Source organism: Cavia porcellus, unplaced genomic scaffold (assembly GCF_034190915.1).
Source record: "Cavia porcellus strain 051 isolate PalLab524CR breed Dunkin Hartley unplaced genomic scaffold, mCavPor4.1 scaffold_8, whole genome shotgun sequence".
Taxonomy (NCBI): Eukaryota; Metazoa; Chordata; class Mammalia; order Rodentia; family Caviidae; genus Cavia; species Cavia porcellus.
The window spans coordinates 54,847,699-54,874,634 of NW_026947491.1; the positions used below are offsets into that span (position 1 = coordinate 54,847,699).

The window sequence follows — 26,936 nt, forward strand, 5'->3', positions numbered from 1 at the left end:
GGTGTAAAGCTTCATCTATAATATGTAACTGTTAGAGGCATACTATATAACAAGGTGAATATAGTTTAAAACAATGAATTGCATACTTGAACTTCACTAAAAGATTAGATCTTAAATGTTCTAAACCCTCCAAAATAATGGAAATAAATTAAGATAAATGATTTGTTAATTATGGGAGCAATGTACTTATATAACAAAACAGCATATTGTATATCCTACAAATATGCAATTTTTATTTATCAATTATACCTTAATAAAGCCAAAAAGTTAAAAATTAAAATATTCTATAAAAAACCTAAAAATCTACAGTTTATTTTTTATACTTCCACATAGTTAAAGATTAAACATGAGTTACAACAAAAGAAAAAAAAATGAATAAGAACTGTGGGAGTAATAAAACCCAAAATATGTAATTATCATTGTACAAAAGAAAGGAAAAGAAAGTGCTCTAGAGAATGTAACCGCATATATATTTAAGTGTATAAGATAGATAACCATATTACTGAGTTTTGTTGGATCATTGAACAAAACTGTTTGCAGTCTCACCGTTTGAAAGTCCTCTTTATATGCTTTAATTTTGTAACTTCAACAACTATTTCTAAGATGACAACATGTAATTAACTAGTGATTTCCTACTGTTTATTTTTTCTGAAATTCTGTATAACTTGTACCCTTTTTCTGTTTTTTTTTTCTTTTTTCTCCTTAAATAAAATTTTAAAAAAAAGAGTGTTAATGAAGTAAAAATTTAGAGAGTCAGGCTTGGTGAAGCCCTATAGTTCTCACATTCAAGAGGCTGAAGCAAGAGGATCATGAACTTCAGGCTAGTCTTAGCTACATACTGAGATCTTGCCACAAAAAACAAAAACAAATAAACAAAAATAATACTAAAACAAAATTTGGAACTGGAAAAAGAGGTAAAAATAAAGAAAAGCATAAAAAAGATAAAGAAGAAAAGAAAATCTAAAAGAAAATTGCAAAATTAAAATCACCAGTGCTGTTTAATTTAGGAAAGTGGGATTTAAAAGGTACATTGAAATAGAAGACAATGACAACAAAACATGTGATTCAACTCAAAGAAGCAGAATCTCTTGACCAGCAGCACAAAATTGTCCAAAGAACATGGGACTAGAAACATAGATCCAGCCCTGGAAAGGATGAATAATTAGGGACTCTAACAGAGAGTACTGGGGAAAACTGTTTGAGACATGATTAAATTTTGTTACACTCGTGATCATAGCATATCACTGGGCAGCTACCTAACAAACAACCTGGTTGATATTTGAAAGGATTTGGGGAAAGGGGTCAGAAAATTATAAACCAGTCTAGGAAGTAGGGAACACATGACATGGTAAAAGGTGTAAGCCTCTTACTGAAAACAAAGTAACTGAATAAACTGCAGAATGAGAAATGTGAAGTACTTCTCCCCCCAGTCTTAGCTGCTTTTATCTCTCAGCTTCTGGCAGTCTTACTCAAGAAACAATGGGTTCTTGTGTAAGGAGCCCAGCCAGTCCAAAAGACAAAGCCTCAATATACCAACAATGGTTCTCCAATATCACCTAGAAAACATCAACACGAATCTCAAATTCTAGCATCCCCACTGCCACACTGAGGGGAAACAGTTGAAATTATCAGTTATCTGAGGAAAGCTTATAAAATAGATGATAAAAATCAAAATAGCAGAGCAGAAGCACCTTTTTGGAAAAAGATATTATGAAATAAGAAATACTTAAAAATTGTAAGAGAGTATTCAAAAAAACAAAGATAAAAGGACTTGGAAAGTAAAACAAATTAATGAAAGAGGGAAGAGGAAGGAGATACACTATCATTTTATGGATATATTTTAGATTATGCTCCGTATTTAAAATATGTGTATTTTATCCAACAATATTAATATGTCACATAGATTTTTTTTTCATTTTTAGAACCAGACGTAAAATAGCCTTTAAATTTAAAATAAATACATATTTAAACAATCTGGATCATGTGCTCTGTTAAATGAGTCAAAATTATCAAAAAAGAAACCACAGGCCGGTAATATAGCTCACTTGCAGAGTGCAAGCTTAGAGTTTAAGTGCCATGTCCAGTGCTAGCAAAGAAAACAGAACAGAGGAAAGAACAAGGAACAAGCCACGATTAAAAATCAGAATGTCTGGACCTCAGAAATTGTGCTCCTCTGCTTTAGGCTAATAAATTATTTTGTAATTTAATTGGTAACATAAGATAAAGTATTAATTATCTTGAAGTACTTCATAAAACCACAAGAAAAATGATGTTACCTAACATAAACAATGAATAAAAGACACGAAAAGGTGATTAATAAAAAATAATAATGTTAACTAAACCATAAAAGGTTTATTTATTGTCTGTGGTAATTGAAAATTAAAACAGGATGGAGTTGGTAAAGATTAAATAGAATGATAAATCTCAGTGTTGACAAAGTTTTATAAATATAGGCACTCTGTTTCCTTACTGATAGAATATAAAATGGAATTTTTGCAGCTTTATAAAATATATCAAAAGGCACACACTCTACCATGCATAAATGTTAACAAATTAATCTTTTGAGTCAAGTGTCATTTTTATTTTATTAGTATTTGTTTTATACATTCCAAACCATTCTAAAATGAATGAGATTATTTGCATTTACTGAAAAAAATTATAATATATTAACATTCAAATCATTTGATTTAGGAATTCCTTCAAATGAATTTACATTAAGTAAATAATACATGTGAAGAAATAACTATAAGTATAAATCCTCATGTATCATGTTTATTTAAAGCAAAATATCTCAAATGCTTAATAATGTACGATGTTTGAATAAATATATTCACAGGAAACAAGAAAATCTAACAATATAATAATAACTGAGGAAAGAGGACACAAATTTTTAAATAGACACATTTTAATGATCTCACATGAGTAATATTTGAGTTTATAGTATTGTAGAGTGAGACAAAAAGTGTTGTAAAGGCTTTCTTTACCATATTTTCATTTAATTTTTTGTCTTATTGGACAATTTATACTTTACATATTGTAATACACTAATATTAAATATAACTAAAAATTTTAAAATATTTTTAATGGCATTTAATTTGAAAAGTATAAAAACTGAAATTTACAAAAATGTCATCAAGGACCACCTCTGAACACAAGAACTCCAGCCAGAGGCGAGCGCAGGGCTAGCCTCCTACTGCACTCTCCTGCCATCCCAGCTGACCACCTCAGGAACTCCAGCCAGCAGCACAAGCCTCCCGAGTTCTACCACTGCCAGCGGGGATGCCCCCCACTTCCTGGATCTAGTGTTGCTATTGGTTCTTGGCTCCCACTCCTACCCCCAGAACTTTGAACTGCAGTGGATTAATCATGATGAATCGAGGGGAGTAACCCCTCATCAAAACAGAAACAGCTCAGCAGGTTTCCATCAGTAAGGTGAGTTTGCCCCTAAAATAGGAATAGAATTTGCCACCTTCAGTGGGTAAACAGGAGCAACAGTGAAGCCTTCTCCAGAAGTAGGGCATTGGAGAGCTTGACAAGAGTGTGGGTGAGTCCTTCTCCCACATAGAGAATGTGAGGTAGGTTGAGGAGGTTCCAATAAGGCCTCCCCCAACCTGGAGAAAATTAAAAGAGACGCAGTAGGGTCCCAGCCGAAACAAACACTATAAACAGGGATATCTGGTGACTCTGAACAACCTGAAGACATAATAAAAGCAGGAGCTAAGGGCTGATTTCCATCAATACTCCTAGGCTTGTCAGCCAAGGGAGACTATAGGCTCACCCAACAGGCCCTGCAGGGGGAATTCAGGTGACTGGCCCACCTTTTTATTGTGGGGCCCAGAAATTGGACAAACATCAACCTTACCGTAGAACCCTAAGATACACACTACCAACATTTGAGAGTAGTGGGATTAAAAAGCTAATATTAACCTGAAAGGGGAAAATGGCAAAAGAAAAAGCAAAATGAAATCTCAAACATCTAGTCCATCAGAGCAAGTAAGGGAGACATTGAAATAGGGGGTTTCAAAAGTCACACACCAGAAATCTCTGAAAAGACAGCAAGTGAAACAAAAAACCAAATCCATGAGGCCAAATCAAATTAGGATTAATCTCAAATGTAAAGACAGAAATAACAACCTTAGTAAATGAGGTGCTTGGTGCAGCTAGAGAAGAAATAGATAAAAAAAGTAGAGGAGCATGGGAAACTGATTGAAACTCTGAGTGAACAATATAGAAAATAATCAGAATCCATGAAACAAACTCAAAAAGACATCCAAGAAACAAAAAATTCTACTGAAAGCTGGGAGAACCATTTAAATGAAGCTGAGGATAGAATTGTGGACAGTGAGGACAGGATAGAACTTTTAAAAATAACAAAGCAGCATGAAATGACAATCCAGCAGCTTCAAGATGATGCTGAGAGAAATAATATAATACTGATAGGTAACAACAAAAATACAGGCATCAATGCAAATGGCATAGATAAAATATTTACAGAAGTAATAGCAGAACATTTCCCAAACATGGGGAAAAATCTGATATGCAGATAAATGAGACATATAGAATGCAAGTCACAACCAACATAAATCTATACCCAAACATATAATAATTAAGATCTCCGACATACAGCATAAAAACAGAATACTAAAAGCTGTTAGAGAAAAGACACAACTCACCTATCAAGGACAGCCCATTAGAAGCATGGCAGACTTTTCAGCACAAACCCTCAAGTCAAGACGAGGTTGGAGTGAGGTATTTCAAGCCCTGAAAGAAAACAACTTTCCACCTAGATTGATGTACTCAAAAAACTTTCATTCCAATTTAATGGAGAAACAAGATACTTCCATGACAAAGAAACAACTGAAGAAATTCATGTTCACCAAACCAACCCTATAAAAGTATTTAAAGACATACTATATTGAGATAAAAATGACCACAATCTCCAGAACAACAGAATGAAATCAGCAGGTAGGATCAGCAATTAAACAAGAGGGAAAAGCAGAAAACAAACAACTGGAATATAACATGGCAAAATCAAGTCAGGAAATATGAGTTGTATCTATAAGTGTAAATGGCCTCAATTCACCTATCAAAAGAAACAGGTTGACAGAATGGATCAAGAAACATGATCCCACAATATGCTGTATACACAAAACACATCTGACCCAAAAAGAAACTCATAGATTAAAAATCACAGGATGGAAAACAGTATTCCACGCAATAGGAACTCAGAAAAAAGCAGGGGTAGCTATTCTATCAGCAGACAATGTGAACTACAAACCTAAAATGATTAAAAGAGATAAAGGTCACTGCATACTTGTTAGTGGAAAAATTCAAGAGGAAGAACTAACAAATATAAATAATATGCACCAAATACAGGAGCACCCAACTATATAAGACAGATACTAATGGACATGAAAAACCAAATACACAAGAACACAATTATAACAGGGGATCATAATAAACCATTATCACAAAGAGATAGATCAAATAGATAAAAAGTCAGCAAAGAAATAATAGAACTGAATCATACCTGTGAGTAACTGGACTTAATAGAAGCTTACAGAGTGTTCCACCCACCACATCAGAACACACATTCTTCTCAGCTGTGCATGGGACATTCTCCAAAATGGAGAATCCATACTTAAGAATGCTTTATCATCCCATAAAGCATTCTTAAGTAAACACAAAGGTATTCAAATTATCCCTGCATAACATTGCACCATAGCGCACTGAAATTGGAAACCAATGGCAAAAGAAATTTCAAACCTGCATAAATAGATGGAAATTAAATAACAACCTTCTGAAAATCAGTGATCTACAGATGAAATTAAAGAAGAAATAAAGCAATACCTAAAATTCAATGAAAATGCAGAAACATTTTACCACAATCTGTGAGAAGCAATGAAAGCAGTCTATGAGGGAAATATATAGAATAAATTGTCATATCATGAAACCAAAATGAGAACAAATAAACAGCCTAATGCTTCATCTCAAGCTTCTGGAAAAAGAAGAGCAAGTAAAACCCAAAGCTCATAGAAGAGAGAAAAGTGTAAAGATCAGAGGAGAAAGTAATGTAATTGAAAATAAAAAACAATACAAAGAATTAACATCAAAAAGCTGTTTTTTGAGAGAATAAGCAAAATTGATAAACCTTTAGCTAACCTTATCAACAAATAAAAGAAAAAACCCAAATTCACAAAATAAGTACTGAAAACAGGGAAATTACTACAGATTCCATGGAAATTCAAAAGATCATAAATACCTACTTTGAAAATCTCTGCTCACATAGAGTGGAAAACACAGAGGAAATGGACAGATACCTAGAAATATATGAACCAGCAAAGCTCAACCAAGAAGATGTAGAAATTTTGAATCATCCAATACCAGCTATTGAAATTGAAAACATAATTAAAAACTTACCAACAAAGAAAAGCCCAGGTCAAAAAAGGAACACTGCTCCACTGTTGATGGGAGTGTAGACTGGTGCAATCACTATGGAAATCACCCTATGAAGAATTCTCAGAAGAGTAAAATTGGAAGTTCCATTCAACCCAGCTATTCCCCTCCTGGCTATTTTCCCAGAAAAACTGAAAAGGTCACATCACAGTGATATATGTGACCCATGTTCATAGCAGCACAATTTGTAATAGCCAAATCTTGGAAACAACCAAGATGCCAACCAACTGCAGAGTGCATTAAAAAGCTGTGGGATTTTTATACTGTGGAATATTACTCAGCTATAAAAAAGGATGATCTTGAGGGCTTTATAGGTAAATGGAGGCAACTTGAGACTATCCTCATTAATTAAATAAATAAGAATATTTATAAATGTCATATTGTATCTGTAGTATAAAAAGCAATAAAAAATGTAGGAGTAATAAAACCCAAAATGTGTAATTACTATTGTAAAAAAAAGAAAAACAAGTGCTCTAAATGATATGATTGCATGTATGTTTAAGTGTGTAGGATTGATAACCATACTACTAAGTTTTTGTTGGATAGTTGAACAGAACTGTTTGCAGTTTTGATGTTTGAATGTCCACTTTGTATGCTTTACTTTTGTAACTTGAACAATTATTTCTAAGGTGACAATATGTAATTTATCAACTAGTCATTTCTCATTGCATATTTTTTGAAATTATGTATTATTTCCACCCTTTTTCTGCTTTTTTTTATCTTTAAATAAAATTAGAAAGAAAAGTAAAAAAGAAAAGCCCAGGTCTTGGTGGATTCACTAATGAATTCTACAAGAAATTTAGAGAAGATTTGATGCCAATACTCCTTAAACTCTTTAATGAAATTGAAAAGGAAGGATTATTCCCTAAATCATTCCTGGAGGCAAGTATTACTCTGATACCAAAACCAGAGAAAGATCCAACCAAAAAGGTTGAACTAATGGAACATTGATGCAAAGATTCCCAATAAAATACCAGCTAATAGAATGCAACAAATCATCAAGAAGATTATACATTACGACCAAGTGGGATGAATTCCAGGAATGCAGGAATGGTTTAACATATGCAAATCAATAAATGTAATGCACCACAACAACAGAGCCAAAAACAAAAACCACATGATCATCTCATTGACACAGAAAAACCTTTTGATAAAGTCCAACCCTTATTCATGATAAAAATCCTTCAGAAACTCAGAATGCATAGTGTCTATCTCAAAATCATAAAGGTCATCTATGACAAAGTAACAGCCAACATTATACTAAATGGACAAAAACTGAAAGCTTTCACTCTAAAATCAGGAACAAGACAAGGATATCCACTATTACCACTCCTATTCAATATAGTTCTGGAAATATTAGCCAGGGCAATCAGGCAAGAGAGAGAAATAAATATAGGAAAGGAAGAATTTAAATTATCACTATTTTCAGATGACATTATACTCTATATATAAGACCCAAAGAACTCCATTAAAAGACTACTTGAGGTAATAAACAAATTCAGCAGTGTAGCTGGACACAAAGTCAATGCTAAAAAAGCAGTAGCACTCCTGTACACAAACAAAAAACTCCATGAGAAGAAATTATGGAAATATCGCCTTTCACACTAGTATCTAAAAAAATGAAATATTTAGGAATCAACCTAATCAAGAATATAAAAGAGCTATATGCTGAAAATTATGCTATGTTAAAAAAGGAGACTGAAGAGGATATTAGAAAATGGAAGGATATTCCTTGCTGTTGGCTAGGAAGAACCAACATTGTGAAAATGACCATACTCTCAAAACTGTTATACAGATTTAATGCAATCCCAATAAAAATACTATTAACATACCTCACAATAAAATACCAGAGAAAACACTCCTAAAGTTCCTTTGGAAAAGAGGAAACCTAGAATAGCAAAGGCAATTGTGGGAAACAAAGGCATGGCAGGTGCCATCTCAACTGCTGATTTGAAACTGTATTACAAAGTTACAATGATAAAATCAGCATGGTAGTAGCAAAGAAATAGACCTGAGGATCAATAGAATAGATTAGAAGATGCAGACACAACTACAAAGACACTCCGCCACCTGATATTTGACAAAGGGGCTAAACATGTCCACTGGAAGAAGGATAGACTCTTTAATAAATGGTGTTAGAAAAATTGGCTCTCCACAAGCCAAAGACTGAAACTATGTTCATGTCTATCACCATGCACTCAGCTAGAGTCAAAATAGGTCAAAGATCTAAATATTAAAACAGAAATACTAAATCTACTAGAAGACAAGGTAGGTAGAAGTCTTGGAGACATAGGGATAGCCAGAGAATTCATGAATAAAATGCAAACCACACAAGAAACACTTCAAAGAATGAACAACTGGAATCTCATATTATTGAAAAATTTTTCCACTTCAAAAGAAATTATCAACAGAGTGAAAAGAAAACTCACAGACTGGGAAAGAATTTCAGCCAGCAACCCCTCAGACAAAGGACTTATATTCAGAACATATAAAACACTGAAAAAATTTAAGACCTCCAAATTCAATAACCCTCTCCAAAAATGGGCACCAGAGATGACCACACAGTTTTCAGATGAAGATATACAAATGCCAAATAAATACATGAAGAAATGTTCACCATCATGATCATTTGAGAAATGCAAATTAAAACAGCATTGAAATTATATCTCACTCCAGAAAGAATAGCTGCCATCAAGAAATCAACTGATAACAAATGTTTGTGGGGGGAAAGGAACACTGCTCCACTGTTAGTAGGAGTGCAGACTGGTGCAGCCACTATGGAAATCAGTACGGAGATTTCTCAGAACACTAGCATTCCAAGTTCCATTCAATCCAACTATTCCCCTGCTGGATATTTTCCCAGAAAAATTGAAAAGGTCATGTCACAGTCACATACGTGCACCCAGATTCATAGCAGCACAATTTGTAATAGCCAAATCTTAGAAACAACCAAAATGCCCATCAACTGCAGAGCGGATGATAAAGGTTGCAGTATTTTATACAATGGGATATTATTCAGCTATAAAAAATAATGATCTTGAGGCCTTTATAGGTAAATAAAGGCAACTTGAGCCTATCCTCATAATTGAAATAAATAAGAATTTTATTCGTAAATATCACATTGTGTCTCTAACATAAAAAGTAATAAAAACTGTAGGAGTAATAAAACCAAAAATGTATAATAGTATTGTAAAAAAGAAAGGGAAAGAAAGTGCTCTAAGGGATATAACTACATGTATTGTTTAAGTGTGTAAGATACATAACCATATTACTTAGGTTTTTTGGACTGTTGAACTGTTTGCAGTCTCACTGTTTGCATGTTCACTTTGTATGCTTTAATTTTGTAACTATTTCTAAGAGGATAATATGTAATTTATCAACTAGTGATTTTTTAGTGTTTATTTTTTTTTAAATTCTGTATTATTTCTACTGTTTTTTCTGTTTTGCTTTTTTTGTCTTTAAACAAATATAATCAAGCATTAAGAGTTACATAATGTTCTCACACAAATAAATAATAAAAAGATTGAATGAGCAAAGGAATTGATGAATTATCCAAATAATTGAAAATGAAAATAATTTAAAAACTAACCTTACCCATCATCAGTACTCAAAAATATGAATTATATGAAGAAGAAACTGCTCATTCCTCTTTAGCAAAACTTTTTTAATTAGTATCCAATATTTTTAGAGTGGTAGGATGCAAAGTTTTACATAGTTTGGTAAAGGAATAAAAAATACTCGATGATATGGATAAACATTCCTGTGGCAGATAATTGTCATTTTGTTCTCAAACCTTTACCCTTCTACATTCTTTCTGCACTGAAGAGCACTGACATTCAATAATGGATTTCCCAGATTCCCTTGCCAAGTGGTGTGTCTTTAGATTCCGCCCTTGAAAATGTGGCAACCCTGAAAATGTACCTACATGACATTCAAAAGAACCCATGGTAAAGCAGATAGAGGCCTAACAGCTTCCAGTTTTGCCATCTGAGGTGGGCGTACTTTACTGAAAGATTCTCAGTTGTCCTGGTCAAGACCCTGTAAAACTATACTGAAGTTTTAGGGTCTTTCTCCTGTCTTCCTCCTATTTCCCAGCTGTGTTGGACACTCCTTTTGGCCTGAAGACTGGCCCATTCCATCCTCCCATGCCTCCCCTCTACCCTTAAACTTCAAAGAGGTTTCTCCTCTATATTTCTTGAAAATTTAACTCCATCTTGGAATCTCTTCCTGAAGGAAGTCTCAAGACAGGAAGACTGAAGGAATAAAGACCTGCATTTTTCTTGCTCTGGCTTCAAGCATGCTAAGGCAGGGTAGTATGGACAGGTGCCAAGGCTTTAGTAATGCTGTTAGAGTCCAGCTTCATCAGCTGAGATTAGCCTCCCACACTCTTGAAGCATGATGTATGACTTTAAGGAGCTGATAGTATTTTTCGCCAGTATGTTCTGGCGAGTAACCAAACATTTACCTGCTTTAAATTTTTCTGTATTCTTTTTGCGTTATTGTTTAATCATGAAATATCTTAAAAGGATTTTTAAATTTACTAATCAGGTTATCTCATAGAAGCATAACTCTAGGAAAATGGCAACTCTGTCCACATGGTTTAGCAGAATCACTGAGAAAGAAGCATGGGTTACATGATTTTTTTCTCCTGGTACATTTATTTCTTTGCAACATTTCTCAAACAAATACATATTACTTTGAAAATTAAATACATGATAAAATGTGTTACAAAGAGTGCAAAATAGGGTCAGTGTATGTATGAGTTTCATTCATCATATATTTTTTTCATCAACAAGAGTCTTAAAACATTACAAAAGTTTTAAGTGTTCTTAAACTTTACAGTGTACATAACAATCAGCTACAAACCAGTTCAAGAAAGCTAGTGACGAATTAACCCAATTGGAACAAACAATTCTAACTCCAAGAAGACTAGCATCTAACTATATCTCCAAGGATCTTCGCAGCCATCCTCTACACTAGCTCAACACCACCTTCCTCTTTGTTCTCTGCCCCACAGCTAAAGCATTCATTCTTCTATCATCTGCAAAGAATTCTTTCCTTTATGTCCCGGCACCTGTGTGCAGCTTGCTACCTCTGCCTGGATGCACCACCACACCCTCAGTCAAGCTTACTCCCATTTCCCATGCAGAGCTCACATTTCCTTCCTGAGAAATGACTTCTCTGAATCCTTTCTACCTGTTTTACAGTTTACACTCTCATATCACCCCCCATTTTATCTTTTTAATACTTTAATCATTGATAATTAAATATGTATTTATATGATGGGCTGAATAATGTTTTCTCCTTAAATATACTAAAAGCTCCACGAAGACATGGGACCGTGTCTATTTTGCTCAGTTTTAAATCACCAAAACCTGACCTGCAGCCCACGATTTAACAAACACAGATTATACTTTGTCTTCTGCATAGTTGTATAAATAAACTACCAAATGAATCAAGAAGAAATGAAGAGCAATCCCCCAAATGGAATGGCTGCTATCTTACCCACGTGTCAACTCAAAATCATATTCAAACTGAAATTTGTTTTGCTTTGAAAAGCTCCATTCAAAGTCTCACTCACTTGTACTTACCTAGCATTAATAATGATAATAACATTCATTTGACTTCAGTCAAATAACAAAACTATTTTGGGCTCTCAGCTTTCACTGGGCTTTCACTCAAAGTGCAGATCCTTTTCCAAGCCAAACACACAGAGTAACTCATTCTTTTTAAATTTAGTTTGGATGTGTTGGGCAGGAAAAGAAAAGGAAAGAAAACATATTAGCTTTCTAAGATTGATGACTGTATTTTTTTTCTGTTGAAAACAGAGTCCTAAACTAAAATGTTTCCTCTCTGATCCCCAATATGTGAAGCTGTACCTAATGTAATTGCTTCCAAGGGGGAAATACTCCTTATATTTTCTGACTGGCTGTCACCATGTTCTGAGTTAAACTCTCCCAAAAAGCCCAGCTCAATATAATTGTGAGAATTCAGGGCAGAATCCTTCTGAATCAGTGTGAGCAGTAAACTTATTTGTCTGTATGTTAGGGACTATAACTTCCCAAAGCACAGAAGATTTTATTAAGAATATGACAATGTCTGGTTTTTAGGTGTCTGGTGGTTCATTTCCAAAACTTCTGGGTTTCTACAGTATTCTTACATCATGTTAGAAAAAGAGACTCACATGGTTCTCCTATTGAGTGATCTTTTTTTTTAAAGAGGCTAAGATTAAACATATCAAAATGGAACAAAACAGATCATAAGGAAACAATTTTAAGAAACACGGATTTCAAAGCAAGTCCACTGGAGATTTCCACTGTCTATCATATTGTCTCTAGTTTTCTTCCAAATAGTTGTCCCTACCTTTACACATATTGAATACATACTGAACATTATAGAAGTAATCTAATCATAACAGGATGATGAAGGCTTTTTAGCTCTTCAAGAGCTGACATTGGGAAAATCAACAATGACTGCCATAATGTCTCCCACTCTCTTTGAAGTAGCTGTCCATATATTTTATGTATACTGAAATTAAACATAAGAGACTAGACTAATGTCACTCTGAATAGTGAATAATATTATTGCTAGATTTTATATCATAATGCAACATAATTAGCACTGGGTATCTTAGTGTCTCTTCTTCTTCAGAGTATCTAATCTTACATCATGCATTATATAATCTGTTCCTATAAACTGTTTAGAAATTCTTCACATGTGTGAATCTCTACATGTATACCTATCCTTTCTGTATATAGAGAAAAACAGATCAAAACAAGACAACAAAACAAATTCCTAGAAAAACATGAAACGAAAAAGACATATTGAACCACAATATTAGGTGATCTACAGTAGTTACTATGCTGTCTCTTGTTATTTTCAATAGAATTGTCTACATCATCATAATATAATTGAACATAGCATTACATAGCAATCTTAATAAAAACACAACATTGGACTCATTGTAGGACTTTAAAAGCAGTTAATAATCAAACCAGAATGGCTATCTTATTACATCTTGTCATCTTCAGAGTAGTTGCTTCTACTCTTAGACTTATTATCAAGCATACCAAATTCAAATAAAACTAGTCAAGACAAAACAGCAGTGTAACAAACCAGATTCAAGTAAGATCAGTCATAGTAAGACAATGTAAGTAATACAGGGCTTCAGTTTAAGTTAATAAGGAATTAAGGATATTTACCATAGTATATCCTGCTATTTTTAGGATAGCTGCCTGTGCCCTCAAATCTAGTACGAGTAGACAGACTGGACCAAAATAAAATCAAACTAAACTGAGCGATAAGACTACTGTGGCTTTTAAATCCTGATACACGATTAACAATGTCCTCTGCCTTCTTTTTTAGACAATTCCTCCCTTTCCCTTTCTCAGGGTGCTTTGTATATTTTGGGTCCCACTAACTCCTTTAGTTTTTAGATTAGGGGGCAACCCGTTATCTATCTTAAGTGGTGTTGAACCTTTTTACCCCTGAGCTTGATCTTGAGCTGTATTCCTTTACCTACTAAAGCCTCAAGGTTTTCCGTCCTTCTAGCTTTGCAGTTCTATACTGCACAAAAGTGTCATGACTTTCCAACCTATCTGCAGCTGCCGGAAGAGTTGTCCCTATTTCTCTCTGGTTCCCTGTCACATAGAGCATCGTTTTCTCATCTTTGACTTTCGATTTATTAACCTTCTTTCAGGTTGAGTATATTTCCTATTCAGAGCATCTTGATGAATTCTATCTCCTCATCTACTCTGCCTGTGTTTCTTTTTGTTAGTGTATCAAGGCTATCTATATTAAAGATTATAGCCTACCTTCTCTGCCTCATCTATGCCATTCTATTTTTCTGCTATTATTTGTCCACTTTTCTCCTTCATTCCACTGTCTGCCCCATTCATTGAGGCCTATCTGCCACCATTATTGGAATCCTGTTATTTTTTCTATCTCTCTCTAGAATGTCCTTCAGTATTTTTTGTAGGGTTGGATTGGTGGCCACGAGCTCCCACAGTTCCTCCTTGTCTTGGAAACATCTTGTTTCTCTACTAATTTTGAGAGAGAGTTTTTCAGGGTATATCAATCTGGGTTGGAGGTTATTTTCTTTCAGGGCTTGAACTACTTCACTCCAGGATCTTCTTGATTTGATAGTTTGTGTTGAAAAATCTGTCATTATTTTGATTGATTTTCCTTTATAGGTAATCTGCTTCTTTTCTCTGATCACTTTTAATATTCTGTTCTAGTGGTAAATTTCTTGGATGTTGATTATTAGATGTCTGGGTATAGATCTGTTTTGGTTGTAGTTGTTTGGAGTTATGTATGCTTTATTTATCTGGGTATCATTTCTTTTTCCTATGCTTGAGAAGTTTTCCTTAATTATTTCTGTGAATAGACTTCGTAATTCATTTGTGGTTACTCCTGCTTTTTCACTCATATTTTTTATTCTTAAGTTATAGATCCTCTTGTCATCTTCTAGCCTTTGAATAGTTACTTCCTGGTTCCTTGTTATTTTTAAGAGGTCTTTTCTTTCAAGGTCACACATTGCAAATCTATCTTCAAGTTTTGAAAGGCTAACTTTAGTTTTGTCAAGGCATTTTGCCAGCTTTCAACAGAGTTTTTAATTTCCTAGTAATCTCTTTGGATGTGCTTCATGTATTCTAGATTTTGTTTATACTCTTCATCAAAGGTTTCTCTTTCTTTTCTGGGTTCCTCCATTCTTCCATCTGTGTCTTCTTTAGAGGGCTTAGCATTTCTTTTATTAATATTTTTATACCTTGCCTCACTTGGGTTAGAATTTCACTTTTAAGTTTGTCTATGAGGTCACAAAGGTATTTCTTTATGTCTGCTGATGTTGTGGCCAGTATTGCATGATTACTGCACTGGTTCACTTCTGTATTTACCTCTCCTGGGCTTATTTTCCCAGGGTCAGTGACTGGAGGTTTTCTCTTATTTTTTTTCTCTTGTCATGCTTCTGATTTCTTTCAGACAGGTGTGTGGTGGAGGTCTTAGGCCCCCTCCATATTGCTTAAGGTTTTTCTGAAGTGTGCTGGCTGGGGGCTTGCTGCCTTCTCCAGTTTGCTATTATCTGAAGTACACACAGGAACTGTAGACTGGTCCCTCTCCTCTGAGCCAGTCAACCGACAAATGCCTTCAGCAACTTAGGTTGCGCTGTGGCAAACATTACAGGTTCAGGACAGTTTCGTCCCTGGTTATTGGGTCCTGACCAAGGGCATGACTCAGCCCAAACAGGTCCCACCAGTCTGCTTTGGGTTAGGGGTGGCTGACTGACACCACCGCGGTGCAGGACTCTGCCCAACTCCAATATGTCTTCCAGCTGGCCACACCCACCACAGGACCAAATTTCCAGCACTCATGGAAAATTAATGCAGCTCTCCACCTTGGCTCTACTCCACACTGTACTGTGTCCTCCCGCCAATGCCCGAGGACTCACCAACTCCTGTTATTTGCAGCTATGGCTTCAGTGTGACCTTGAATCCTGTGACTCCATGGCATGCCCAGCACAGCGTGGAATGGGTCTCAGTAAGCGCATCTGGCTCCAGCCTTCCACCCACATTTTTCCTCCTCTTCCTATTTTTTTTCCTTCAGTTTCCTCCTGGGTTCTGAAAATCCCTCTCCCCTCATTGGGCCCACTCCATGTTGTCAAGATTCCATGTCTGAGCTGTTTTTCCCAGAGAGGCTCTCTACCCAGGTACCTATCAAGCTGTCATCTTCTTGTCTCCTCAATTGAGCGTTCTTGAGAGCAGGATATCACTGCACTGGTGTTTTGGCAGAGTTGTATATTACCCAGTTCTTTCGTCTTCCATATTTACCTATTTTAAAATGACCTATCCACCACTCTATACACTCTGACCTATGCACATCATCCCCTTTATAATTTCTCGTTGTCTACACGTAGGCTTGAAAGCATTTATAGTTTTTATTATTCTGCCTGAAACATCCTTATCCTTGACATTCTCATAGCCTGAAATTTTATTAACCAAAAACTTGTTCAAAAGTATCTCTCCTGCTATAGCTCTTTCTGTCTTTATATATTTTTTGTGCCACAAAACATACTGCTTTATTTATTTTTATTATTTACTCTCAGATAAAAGCCACAGGAAGACAAATACTTTTTTCAAATATTTCCAACACTGACTGTAGGTACTCAAATATTGTTGAGTACATAAACATTAACATTAGTAATATTTGGTCCAAAATATTTCCATAAGATAACCAATAGATTCTACAGGTCTTGGAGAACCTCTCCCCAGAAATAGGATGCTTTTATCAAAGAGATAATAAGATTATCACTAAACAAAATGTTTCATCTGTTATCTGATCAGTCTGGGCTTCTCATACCTATGGACCAGCAAAAAAACAATCAATGGGGTAAGAAACCATTGGGAAGGAGGCAGCTGCCATGTTCTGGAGATAAGAGGGAGTATGTTAGGCACTCACACAAAATCAATCCACTGAAGAATTTTGTGGCATTGTCATGACCAAAATTATCACCAATATGTATCACAATCACAGCAGTAGGAATATAAGAGAGTTAAGGGATCAGCACTCTCAGTGAAATATCAGACATGCAGCCTAGAAAAGTAGAAAGAATTGAAGGAGAGGAAGATCTAAAATGGTTGGAGGATGGTAGGATGGGTGGGCAATGTAATGAGTATTGGCCTTAGTATAAACCGCATACAGGCAAACTAACAAATACTCTTCAAGTAAGTTCACTTGAAAATTGTGACCAACCAAAATCTTGTATAAACTTGCCCAGACATAACAATCTTCAGTGAGAAACAAGTAGATCTGAAGACAGTGACGAGCAAACAATAGCAAAAATTAGTTGTTAATACACTGCCAAGATCCTTTTACTACTGTGCACTTGCCCTGCATTTGCTGTGAATGTTAATTGCAGTTCACAGTCATCCTCTTCTCTGGAGATTTACCCTCTACTAGAGCATAGTCTCTTCCCTGGAGGGGTGCTCTCCACCCTAGGGAACAAACCAACCACTGATGAGCACAAGGGTAGAAAAGGCTGTTCATTTGGCCACAAAGAGGGGCCACCTCCGGGAAGCAATTAATGTCTCAAAGCTTTCCCCGTGACCAGAGCAGGATAGTCTCCAGCTGAGAGTCTGTTTGTGCTTTGTTTTTATCTCTAACTGTATCCTGCTTCTCTGGATCTCATCCTCCTGAGAGCAAGTGTTCAGTAAATCACATAAATAAGAATTCCTGACGGCATCATGGTAGAGAGCCCTGTGTAAGTCACAGGACATGTGTAGTTCCTCTCCAGATGAATTCAGTCTAGTCATAGGCCTAATAATCATCACAAACATGATTTTTAACATCAACTCACAAACTTTTAAAAGTAATTACAACACTCTAGAATAAATATAGTAAGTGGAAGATGCTATGGACACAAGAATTTTATGAAATATAATCACTGCATAAAATATAGAATACAAAAAGAGAAAATTGAGAAAAAGAGAACATAAATATCAAATGCAAACTAATTAGCAGAAAGGAAAAATTGTGGTAGCGTAAAATAGATAAAACTAAAATGTCATTAGTGGGTTAAAAAGCAGATTAAACACAAGAAACACAGGGGGAAAGGGAATCTGAATAAATATTCCAAATTACTACACCAGGAGACATTGAAGTTGGAGAATATGAAAATATAGTTTAGTACATCATATCAACACTAAAATTCCATCTGACCTAGCAACTTATCTTCTAGGTGTTGTCCCAAAATAGTTAAAGACATCATATCACAGTGATGTATGCATATCTATGTTTATAGCAACACAATTTATAATAGCTGAATCTTGAAAATTGTCTATATAACCATCAAAAGATGAATGGATAAATAAAATGTAATTTTTGGACATAATACAGTATTACTCTGCCATAAAGAAAGATAAACTTGAGTCATTCATAGTAAATGGACACACTTTGCAAACACAATATTAAGGGAAATATATCAAATATACAGATATCACATGATGTCTCTCATATGACAAGGCCAACTATAAATAAAAAGCAAAAGAAAGCAGATCATAGAGTGAAGGAGAGCCTATCTCAGATGAGGAGGAGAACAACAGATAGAGAAGAAAGATGGGGAGGGAAGGAAAGTGGATTAAAAAACAAATTGAAAAAAATGGAGACACAGCTTTTGCAAAAGAGAAGGGGAGTAGGCGATGGAAGGGGCAAGAAGAGAGGGATGAAAAAAGAATTAATATGTGTCATGCATGTATTCCAAGTCCCCACAATAAATGTAATCATTCGGTACTTCTAACATGTACTAATAATATTCTAAAACATAGAGAAGAGTGTGAGAAAGCTGACACACACTTAACCCTAACCATAGATTTAGCTTTGTATAGAAAGCGGTGGAAGAGATATGCTTTTTTAAAATGAGCCTAAAATTTTTTCAAAGTTCATAAGAAACATCAAACCATAGATTCATAAAGTTAAATAACTGCTGAATAAAATAAATGTGAAGAAATCACCTAATAGGTGTATCCTGAGGTTACATGGAGCAAAATGTCATACATTTGAGTCCTGCCTGCAACATTTTACTAGCTAAATAACTTGAATTCATTAACTTTTCTTTGTCTTTGTCTGTAAAAGTACTTATAAAATCATACCTATATGATAAGTGTTTTGAGTTGATATCTGTAAGTCCCTTAGTACTATTAGGTTTATAATTTTTATCTTTATTACTTTTTCTCGAATATTCACCAAGATGTTATGGATTTCCTATTTCTTATTAACTACCTCTCAATAAATAATAAGTAACTGAGTCTGCCTCATCAGAACCATTATGCCTTATGAAATCCAACAAAATGCCCCACATAAACAATCTACAAATGAGTGACTGAGAGTCACAGATATTTCCACTTATTTACAAGAGATAGTCATTTCCTCACAATTTTGAAAAAAGGAAAGAAAGTCTTTTGCTTCTTTGTAGCTAAAGATCTTTGGTTCTCACTTTAACCATTTAGAATGGAAATGCATCTTTCAAGGGCCAGATACACCTTAGGTGTCTCTAAGGTCTTCACTTTATAACTAAGGGGATTCAAAAGCTTCCAAATCTTTCTGGCACCTTCAGAGTTTAACATAGGGACCTTATGTGCCAGTGATCATTTAAGTCTCTTGGGTAGATAAGAATAATTTCATTCTTCTGTACCAAAGCCACTAAATGAGGAAATGATCCTGGATCTAAAACTACATAAAGTGAAAGCTCAGCAGGTAAGGGCTTTTCACAAAAGCAGGGCAACTCAATTATGTTCAAAAAGTATTTCCTTAGAAATTACTAAGACAATACACTAGTTTTGCAGTTAGGAGCATAGACTATAAGTTAAAACAAGCTTTAATAATGCTATGCAATATATACTAAAGTCAGTATTTATAAGTAATTTTCTTAGACAACATTTGGCTTTGGAGAGGAAAATTATCTGAAAAATCTTTTGTGTTAGGCCAACAATCACAACTGTTACGGATCTTCCTTCCTCCTCTGGATTTTTTCTGTCACAGCTTGTTAAAGGCCCAGGGTGACTATCAGTGATGACCCAGACGGGCTGCCTCTTTGGGAGCTCAAGGCAGAATGTGGTCCCAGCAGTCTGCTCCTTCTTGAGAAGGTGATAGTTTAAGACTACTTGGTCCTTAAGTTGTGTTTATTGTTGCCAGTTTGGAACTACCGAGAATTTCCTTCTCAACATCTCTTTTCAATTTTATAAATAAAATTATCTGTAAAAACTATCTGTATTTTAGTGTGCTATCTTAAAATACACAGAATGGGTCAAAGACAGAACTATAAAATATGAATTAATTTTTCATAAAATTCTGTTTCCTGGATGTCTCTTCACTCCCTCACAGCCCATCTTTCTTCTCCCTAGTGTTAATGTTTCATGTGATGTTAATTAAATGCACATGTGTAACTAATTTAAGTGATATAGAATTCAAAGCAGTCTTAATTCCCCTTTCAATCAAAAAAATACAATATAAAAGTAAGCTACAGTTGCATATGCTTTACAGTGGACTGAAAATTGAATTGCAAAACCATATTTCATGGAAAAGTCTAAATTGACTTCTCAGGTTATGAATACCTGATTGTGGTAAGTGCAGTTTAGAAATAGTCCCATTTTATCTCATTCAGAAAAGGCAGTCATTCATTGTACCTGAGTGTAATTACCAGGAAAGTGGACAGAAAGGGAATAATTTTTGAGCTGTCAAGCTTAACCCATACATACAGAATAAATATTCTTACTCTGGCATATGACAAAAATGAAACTACCCAACAACATGGTAGCAGCAGTGTCCAAACGCTTGCCAAAGAGTCCTGCCATTAACAAGACCCAAAAAAGGCACGGAAGGAAATTGATATATATTCTCTACATGTCATAATGACACACATTGTTAAAGATGTTTTCTTTATGAGGAAGGCTATCTGAAGTTCATCTTTATTGCATTTCAAATCAACATTTTAACATCACCATATTAAAGAGGGAGGAAAAGCAGTGTTAAAATTTATAGTCTGAACAATATTTGCACAAATGGCCGTAATCCTGAAAATATCATGTTTCACCTACCAAAGTCAGCATAAGGATAACTCTGCATTTTTACCTAAAGAAAATTGCCAGTGGGGACTCAGACCTAATAAAAGTTATCAGACCAGTGAATACAGAATGTGGCAGTCTGTATTAAGGGTAGGCATCTTCTACTGCTAGGAGAGAAAACTAAAGAGCTTACCTTTATGATGGTTTGCACTGGATACGACTTTCCCCCACAAGGTTACGATGAAAATTATTATTAGCAATTTTCCTTTTGTTGCTTTCTGTAAGTATCTCTTACTCATCCTGTAAATAAAAAAATAGTAATAATAAACATCCCAAGTGTGTACAATTATCACATTTCTTTTGTAATTGCACTACTTTTAAGCACTCCATGATACCTTAACCAATTTGTATACTATACATTTAAAATGCTGTTTACTGCACATAAACTATGAACAGAGAATATACAGAATTCCCAAAATAACTTGATATGCTCCAAGAGTTAAGCAGAGTCCTGAATTAGCCAATATTCGCCCATTTAATGCTAGATTAGTCAATTTGAAAACATTATCATTTTCTTTCCTATACAAACACAGACCTAATATTAGAATCTAAGACAGACATTTGAATAATTTGTTAAATGAACAACTTACTGTTTTACTTTTTTTAATGATTCTTTCTTTCAAGCCAACTCAAATGGTTAAATAGTTTAGATGAAACTATCATTTGTAATGGGTTTTTAAGTCACCCAGCAATATAATCTCCATATCATAAACCAATGTATATAATTGTGCTCCTTGAGACACAGTATTATTAGATTCTACCTTACAGTACGTTACCAGAAGTAAGGCCAAAAGGAAAATTTAGAATGAAAAATATGAAGTGAACACTTCCAAATTGAACCCATAAAACTCTGGAAAGCAAAAAAGTTGTAATAAAATGATAGTTATCCATAATGTTTCATCACCTATATTCTCCATCATTTGGTACAGGTTATTTATTTCGCTCTTAAGAATAAATCTGAGATGTTGGTATATCCACTCCCACTTTGTAGTTGATAAAACTAAGAAATTTATTGAGAACATATTTAAAGGACAGTAAAATTTATTGTTTTTATTTATTTATTTTTTTTTTTTTTTGTCTTTTTCCTTTTTATTGGTACCGGGGATCGAACTCATGACTGCCTGCTTGCAAGGCAGGCGCTTATGCCACTGAGCTAAATCCCCAGCCCCTTATTGTTTTTATTTTAAAGAGGAAAAAGCACAGAAAATCAAAAAGCAATCTAACGAAGAAAAAAAGACAAAAGCCAAATGACAACATCAACACCAAGACAATAGTGATACAAGATTTCAAAACAAGATCATAGGAATTTATCATTGCTTGTTATATTGCATAGTGTTATCTTCAAAATACTTGCTCAGATTATAAGATTACAGGTATGCAAAATTGATCAAACAATATAATTTACCTTTGAGAAGTTTTTTGCCTTTCACGATATCTATTGTAACTACATGATCTTGTTTACTATTAGTTTCTTACACCAGCAAGACAATAGTGTTTCCAAATGTGAGTCTGATTTCTTTCACTTAGATTGTGGTCTCTAGTTGCATCCGTTTACCTAAAAAAGCCTCTAGTTTATCCTTCTTTATAGTTGAGTAGCACTGCATTGTATAAAACTACCACATCTTTTTTATTCAATCCCCAATTGATGGGCATTTGGGTTGTTTCCAAGATCTAGCTACTACAAACTGTGTGACTACAAACACGGGTGGACATATATCGCTGTGGTATATTTTTAATTCTTCTGGGAAAATAACCAGGAAGGAAATAGCTGTGTTGAATAGAACCTCTAATTTTAGATTTTTTAGGAAACTCCATACTGATTTTCACAGTGGTTTCACCAGTCTGCACTCCCAACAGTGCAAAAGGGTTTCTTTCTCCCCACTTCCCCTCCAGCATTTGTTATATGTTGATTTTTGGTGCTGACCATTCTTTCTGGAGTGAGATTGTAGCTCAGGGTTCTTTTAATTTGCATTTGTCAAATGACCCATGATGTTGAAAATTTTTACACTTATTTATTTGCCATTTGAATTTCTTCAGATGCCCATTTTTGGATTGGGCCTTTGAATTTTGGGGGCCTCATTCTTTTTAGTTCATTATATGTTCTACATAGAAGTCCTTTGTCACAGTGAAAGTTGGCAAAAATCTTTTCCCAATAGTGAATTTTCTTTTCACTTTGTTGGTGATTTCTTTGGATGTGAAAAAACATTTTAGTAAGATCAGATATCATTTCTTGATTCTTTGAATTAATTCCCATGCAGTTTGGTTTTTGTTCATGAATTCTCTGCCTACTCCTGTCTCAAGATTTCTACCTACTTTGTTTTGCAGTAACTTTGGTGTCTGTTTTAATATTGAGATCTTTGGTGCATTATTACTTTAGTTTAATGCATGGTGATAGGTATGGGTCTAGTTTAAGTTTTCAGCATGTAGAAAGCTAACTTTTTCAACATCACTTATTAAACAGGCTATCTTTCTTCCAGTGACCATGCTTGGCCTCTTTGTCAAAGACAAGGTGACTAAATGTGTTTGTAGTTGTATCTGTATCTTCTATTCTGCTCTACTGATCCTCAGGTCTGTTTATTTGCCAATAGCATGCTGATTTTATTATAGCAAATTTGTAGTATAAGTCCAGGTCAGGGATGCCTCCTGCTTTGCCTTTGTTGTCCAGGATGCCTTTGCTATTCTACCTCTGTTTTGCTCCAGATGAATTTTAGGCATGTGTTTTCTAAGTCTCTGAAGTATTCTAATGGTATTTTGATCAGGATTGCATTAAATCTGTGTAAGTTTTGAGAGTAGGGCCATTTTTATGATGTTGTTTCTTCCTATGCATGAGCAAGGGATATCTTTCCATTTTAGATAAATTCTTCAATTTCTTTTTTCAGAGTACTGTAATTTTCATGTAGAAATCTTTTACTTCCTGTGTTAGATTTATTTCTAAGTATTTCATTTTTTTAGATGCTATTGTGAAAGATGTGGTTTCTCTAATTTCTCTCTCAGTGAGTTTGTTGTTTGTGTACCGGAATGCTATTGATTTTAAGGTTGATTTTGTACCTTGCTGCATTGATGAATTTGTTCATTAAGTCTAGAAGTCTGCTGGAGTTGTGGGGGTCTTCTATATAGAGTATCATGTCATTGGGATGTAATGATAATTAAACTTCTTTGTTTCCTGTCCTTATTCCTTTTATTTCTCCCTCTTGTCTAATTGCTTTGGCTAACATTTCCAGATCTATAGAGAATAGATGTGGTGATAATTGATATCCTTGTCTTGTTCCTGATTTTAGAGTGAAAGTTTTCAGTTTTGTCCATTTAGTATAATCTTGACTGTTGGTTTGTTATAAATGGCTTTTATCAGATTGAGGTAAAGACAATCTATTCCAATTTCCTCTAGGGTTTCTATCATCAGTGAGTGTTGGATTTTATTGAAAGCTTTTTCTGCACCTATTGAGATGAACACATGATTTTCTTGTCTTTGGCTTAGTTAATATGATGTACTATGCTTATTTATTTGCATATGTTGAACCACTCCTGCATTCCTGGAATGAATCCCACTTGGTCATGGTATATAATCTTCTTAATGATTTGCTGCATTGTTTGCTAGTATTTTATTGAAGATTTTTGCATCTATGTTCATTAGGGAGACTGACCGTAGTTCTCTTGTTTGGTTGACTCTCTAGTTTTGGTATCAGGGTAATACTTACCTCCAGAAATTATTTAGGGAAAACTTTTTCCCTTCCAATTTCATTAGAGTGATTGAGGTGCATTGATCTTAAATCTTCACTAAATTTCTTATAGAATTCAGCTGTAAATTGGTATTTTCTTATTGGTAAGTTTATTTTATTACATTTTCAATTTCATTAACACATTGGTTTATTCAGAATTTTTATATCTTCTTGATTCAATTTTGGTAATTTATTTGTTTCCAGGAATTTGTCCACTTGTTCTGTATTTTCCATTCTATGAAAGTATATATTTTCAAAATAGATATTGACAATTATCTGAATTCCCTCAGAATCTGAATGATTTTACCCTTTCCATTTCTTATTGCATGTTTCTTACTTTGTTTATGAAAGGGAAAATATATGTGTCTGTTGCTCAGTGCCTTTCAAATTTAGCTCCTATATTTAATGCCATTTTTGCAAAATTACCAATTCTCTCTTTCCCTGTTTCTAATGTAGCTTCCTGGGGTTACTTGATGACATTGGGTGGTTTCTTTTCCTTAATTCCCTAAACTATACTTTCCTTACACCTTCACCTCCAAACTATTCCATCTTCAAAATTCTGACCCAGTGGTAGCGTTATAAAAATTCTGATTTTTACATGAATAACTGCATGAAATATAAGTATGCTAATTTTTATTTATTTTTGTTTTAAAGGGAATAAAATAAAACAAAACAAAATAAAGCTAATCAGAACAAAATAATGAAAGCGATGTGGGACTTTAAAACAAGATAATAGGAAATCAACAAATGCTACAATAATGTCTCTTGTTTTCTTCAAAATAGCTGCCTATAATCATCTGACATACTAGAGTCAAACAAAATAGAATAAAGTCAATAAAAACAAAAGGGTGAAAACATATTTTAAAGAGAATAAAGCCAAACAAAAGAAAACAGAATAAAACCAATCAAAACAAAACAGTGAAAGTAATAAAGGATTTCAAAACAGAATAGGACATCAACAATGGCTACTGTAATGCCCCTTGTTATCTTCAAAATTGTTGCCCAAACCATAAAATATAATAAAATAAAACAAAACAGAACAGAATAAAAGCAATCAAAACAGAACACTAAATAAAACAATAAGCAGAAGAATATTGTATTTCAAAAACAAGACAGGAGGAAATCCCCCATATTTGCTATACTGCATATTGCTATCCTCTTAGTAGATGCTCAGACTACTGGCCTTAGGCCTGCAAAGTCAATCAAAGAGTAGAAGCTTTAAAGTGTCGTTGTGCTTCACTTGCTATCAACTCAGCCTGTCCTCTAAATCAACAGGGTGCTTACAGGGGCATGAGGGGGGAGGGCTGTTGTGTCCTTGTCTCCCAGCCTGCGTGCTGGGTTGGCTCATGGAGAAGGGCAAATTGGTTTCTTGTTACTCCTTCCAGAACCAGCATGGCTTCTGCCAACTGACAGGAAGGGCAAATTGGCTCAATACGTTAATATATTAATGAGAAAGTTGTAAACATTGATTTATGTGCTGAGGAAATAGTATTGTAGTATTGGAAATTCGAGTCAAACTCTACATTTGACTCTAGGCAAAACTGGCTTCTGAGTATATGAAATTTACACATTTTTTTTCCTTTTCTTCATTTTTTTGACCTCCCTCTTTAGTTTCTTGTGCATGTTTCCAGACTCTTTTGCCCTGGCCTTTACAGCTATAACATTGCCAACCAAGAACTGAGGGTTACTGTCTGTTTTAATGAATAATCATCGTTAATACTCATCCTTATATTTGGAATTTATGTTCTTGAGAAGCCAGTGTCATTCATGACATGATCAAAAGGATTTTCAATGGCATCAAAGGCTGCACACCTTGCATCGACCTTTCTTTCATGAAAGGTCAAAGATAAAATAATAAGAAATAATTATTTAAGCTTTTAAATCAGATTAAGTTTTTAATTAAGCTTCCTGCTCACTAGTTCTGTAAATAAATAATAAAATAAGTTACAGTATTTCATTCTTAGTAAGACAAAGATAATAATAATACCTGTATCACATAAATGCTGGTATGAAGATCAAATAAATGAGCCCCTATAACGTTTGAAGCTATGCACAGCAGATAATAAATGTTTAATAAATGTTAACAATTACTGTGATCATTACTTAGACTAGTGTCTCCCTGTATTCATAAGGCACCAGTCCTTTGAAATGT

At 34.5% G+C, this 26,936-nt stretch overlaps 1 protein-coding gene across 4 annotated transcripts in view; it reads right to left on the reverse strand.

Annotated features, from left to right (window-relative positions):
• The window catches only part of Tafa2 (TAFA chemokine like family member 2), a 481,707-nt gene that overhangs the window by 131,571 nt on the left and 323,200 nt on the right, over positions 1 to 26,936 (reverse strand). For all 4 annotated transcript variants that reach the window (XR_010049340.1, XM_063255054.1, XM_063255056.1 and 1 more), the window contains exon 2: positions 21,202 to 21,308. Coding sequence is in view for 3 of the 4 variants with exons in the window: in XM_063255054.1 (XP_063111124.1) it covers positions 21,202 to 21,307 (106 nt within the window). In the remaining variant the exon portion in view is untranslated. The remainder of the gene's footprint in view (positions 1 to 21,201; positions 21,309 to 26,936) is intronic.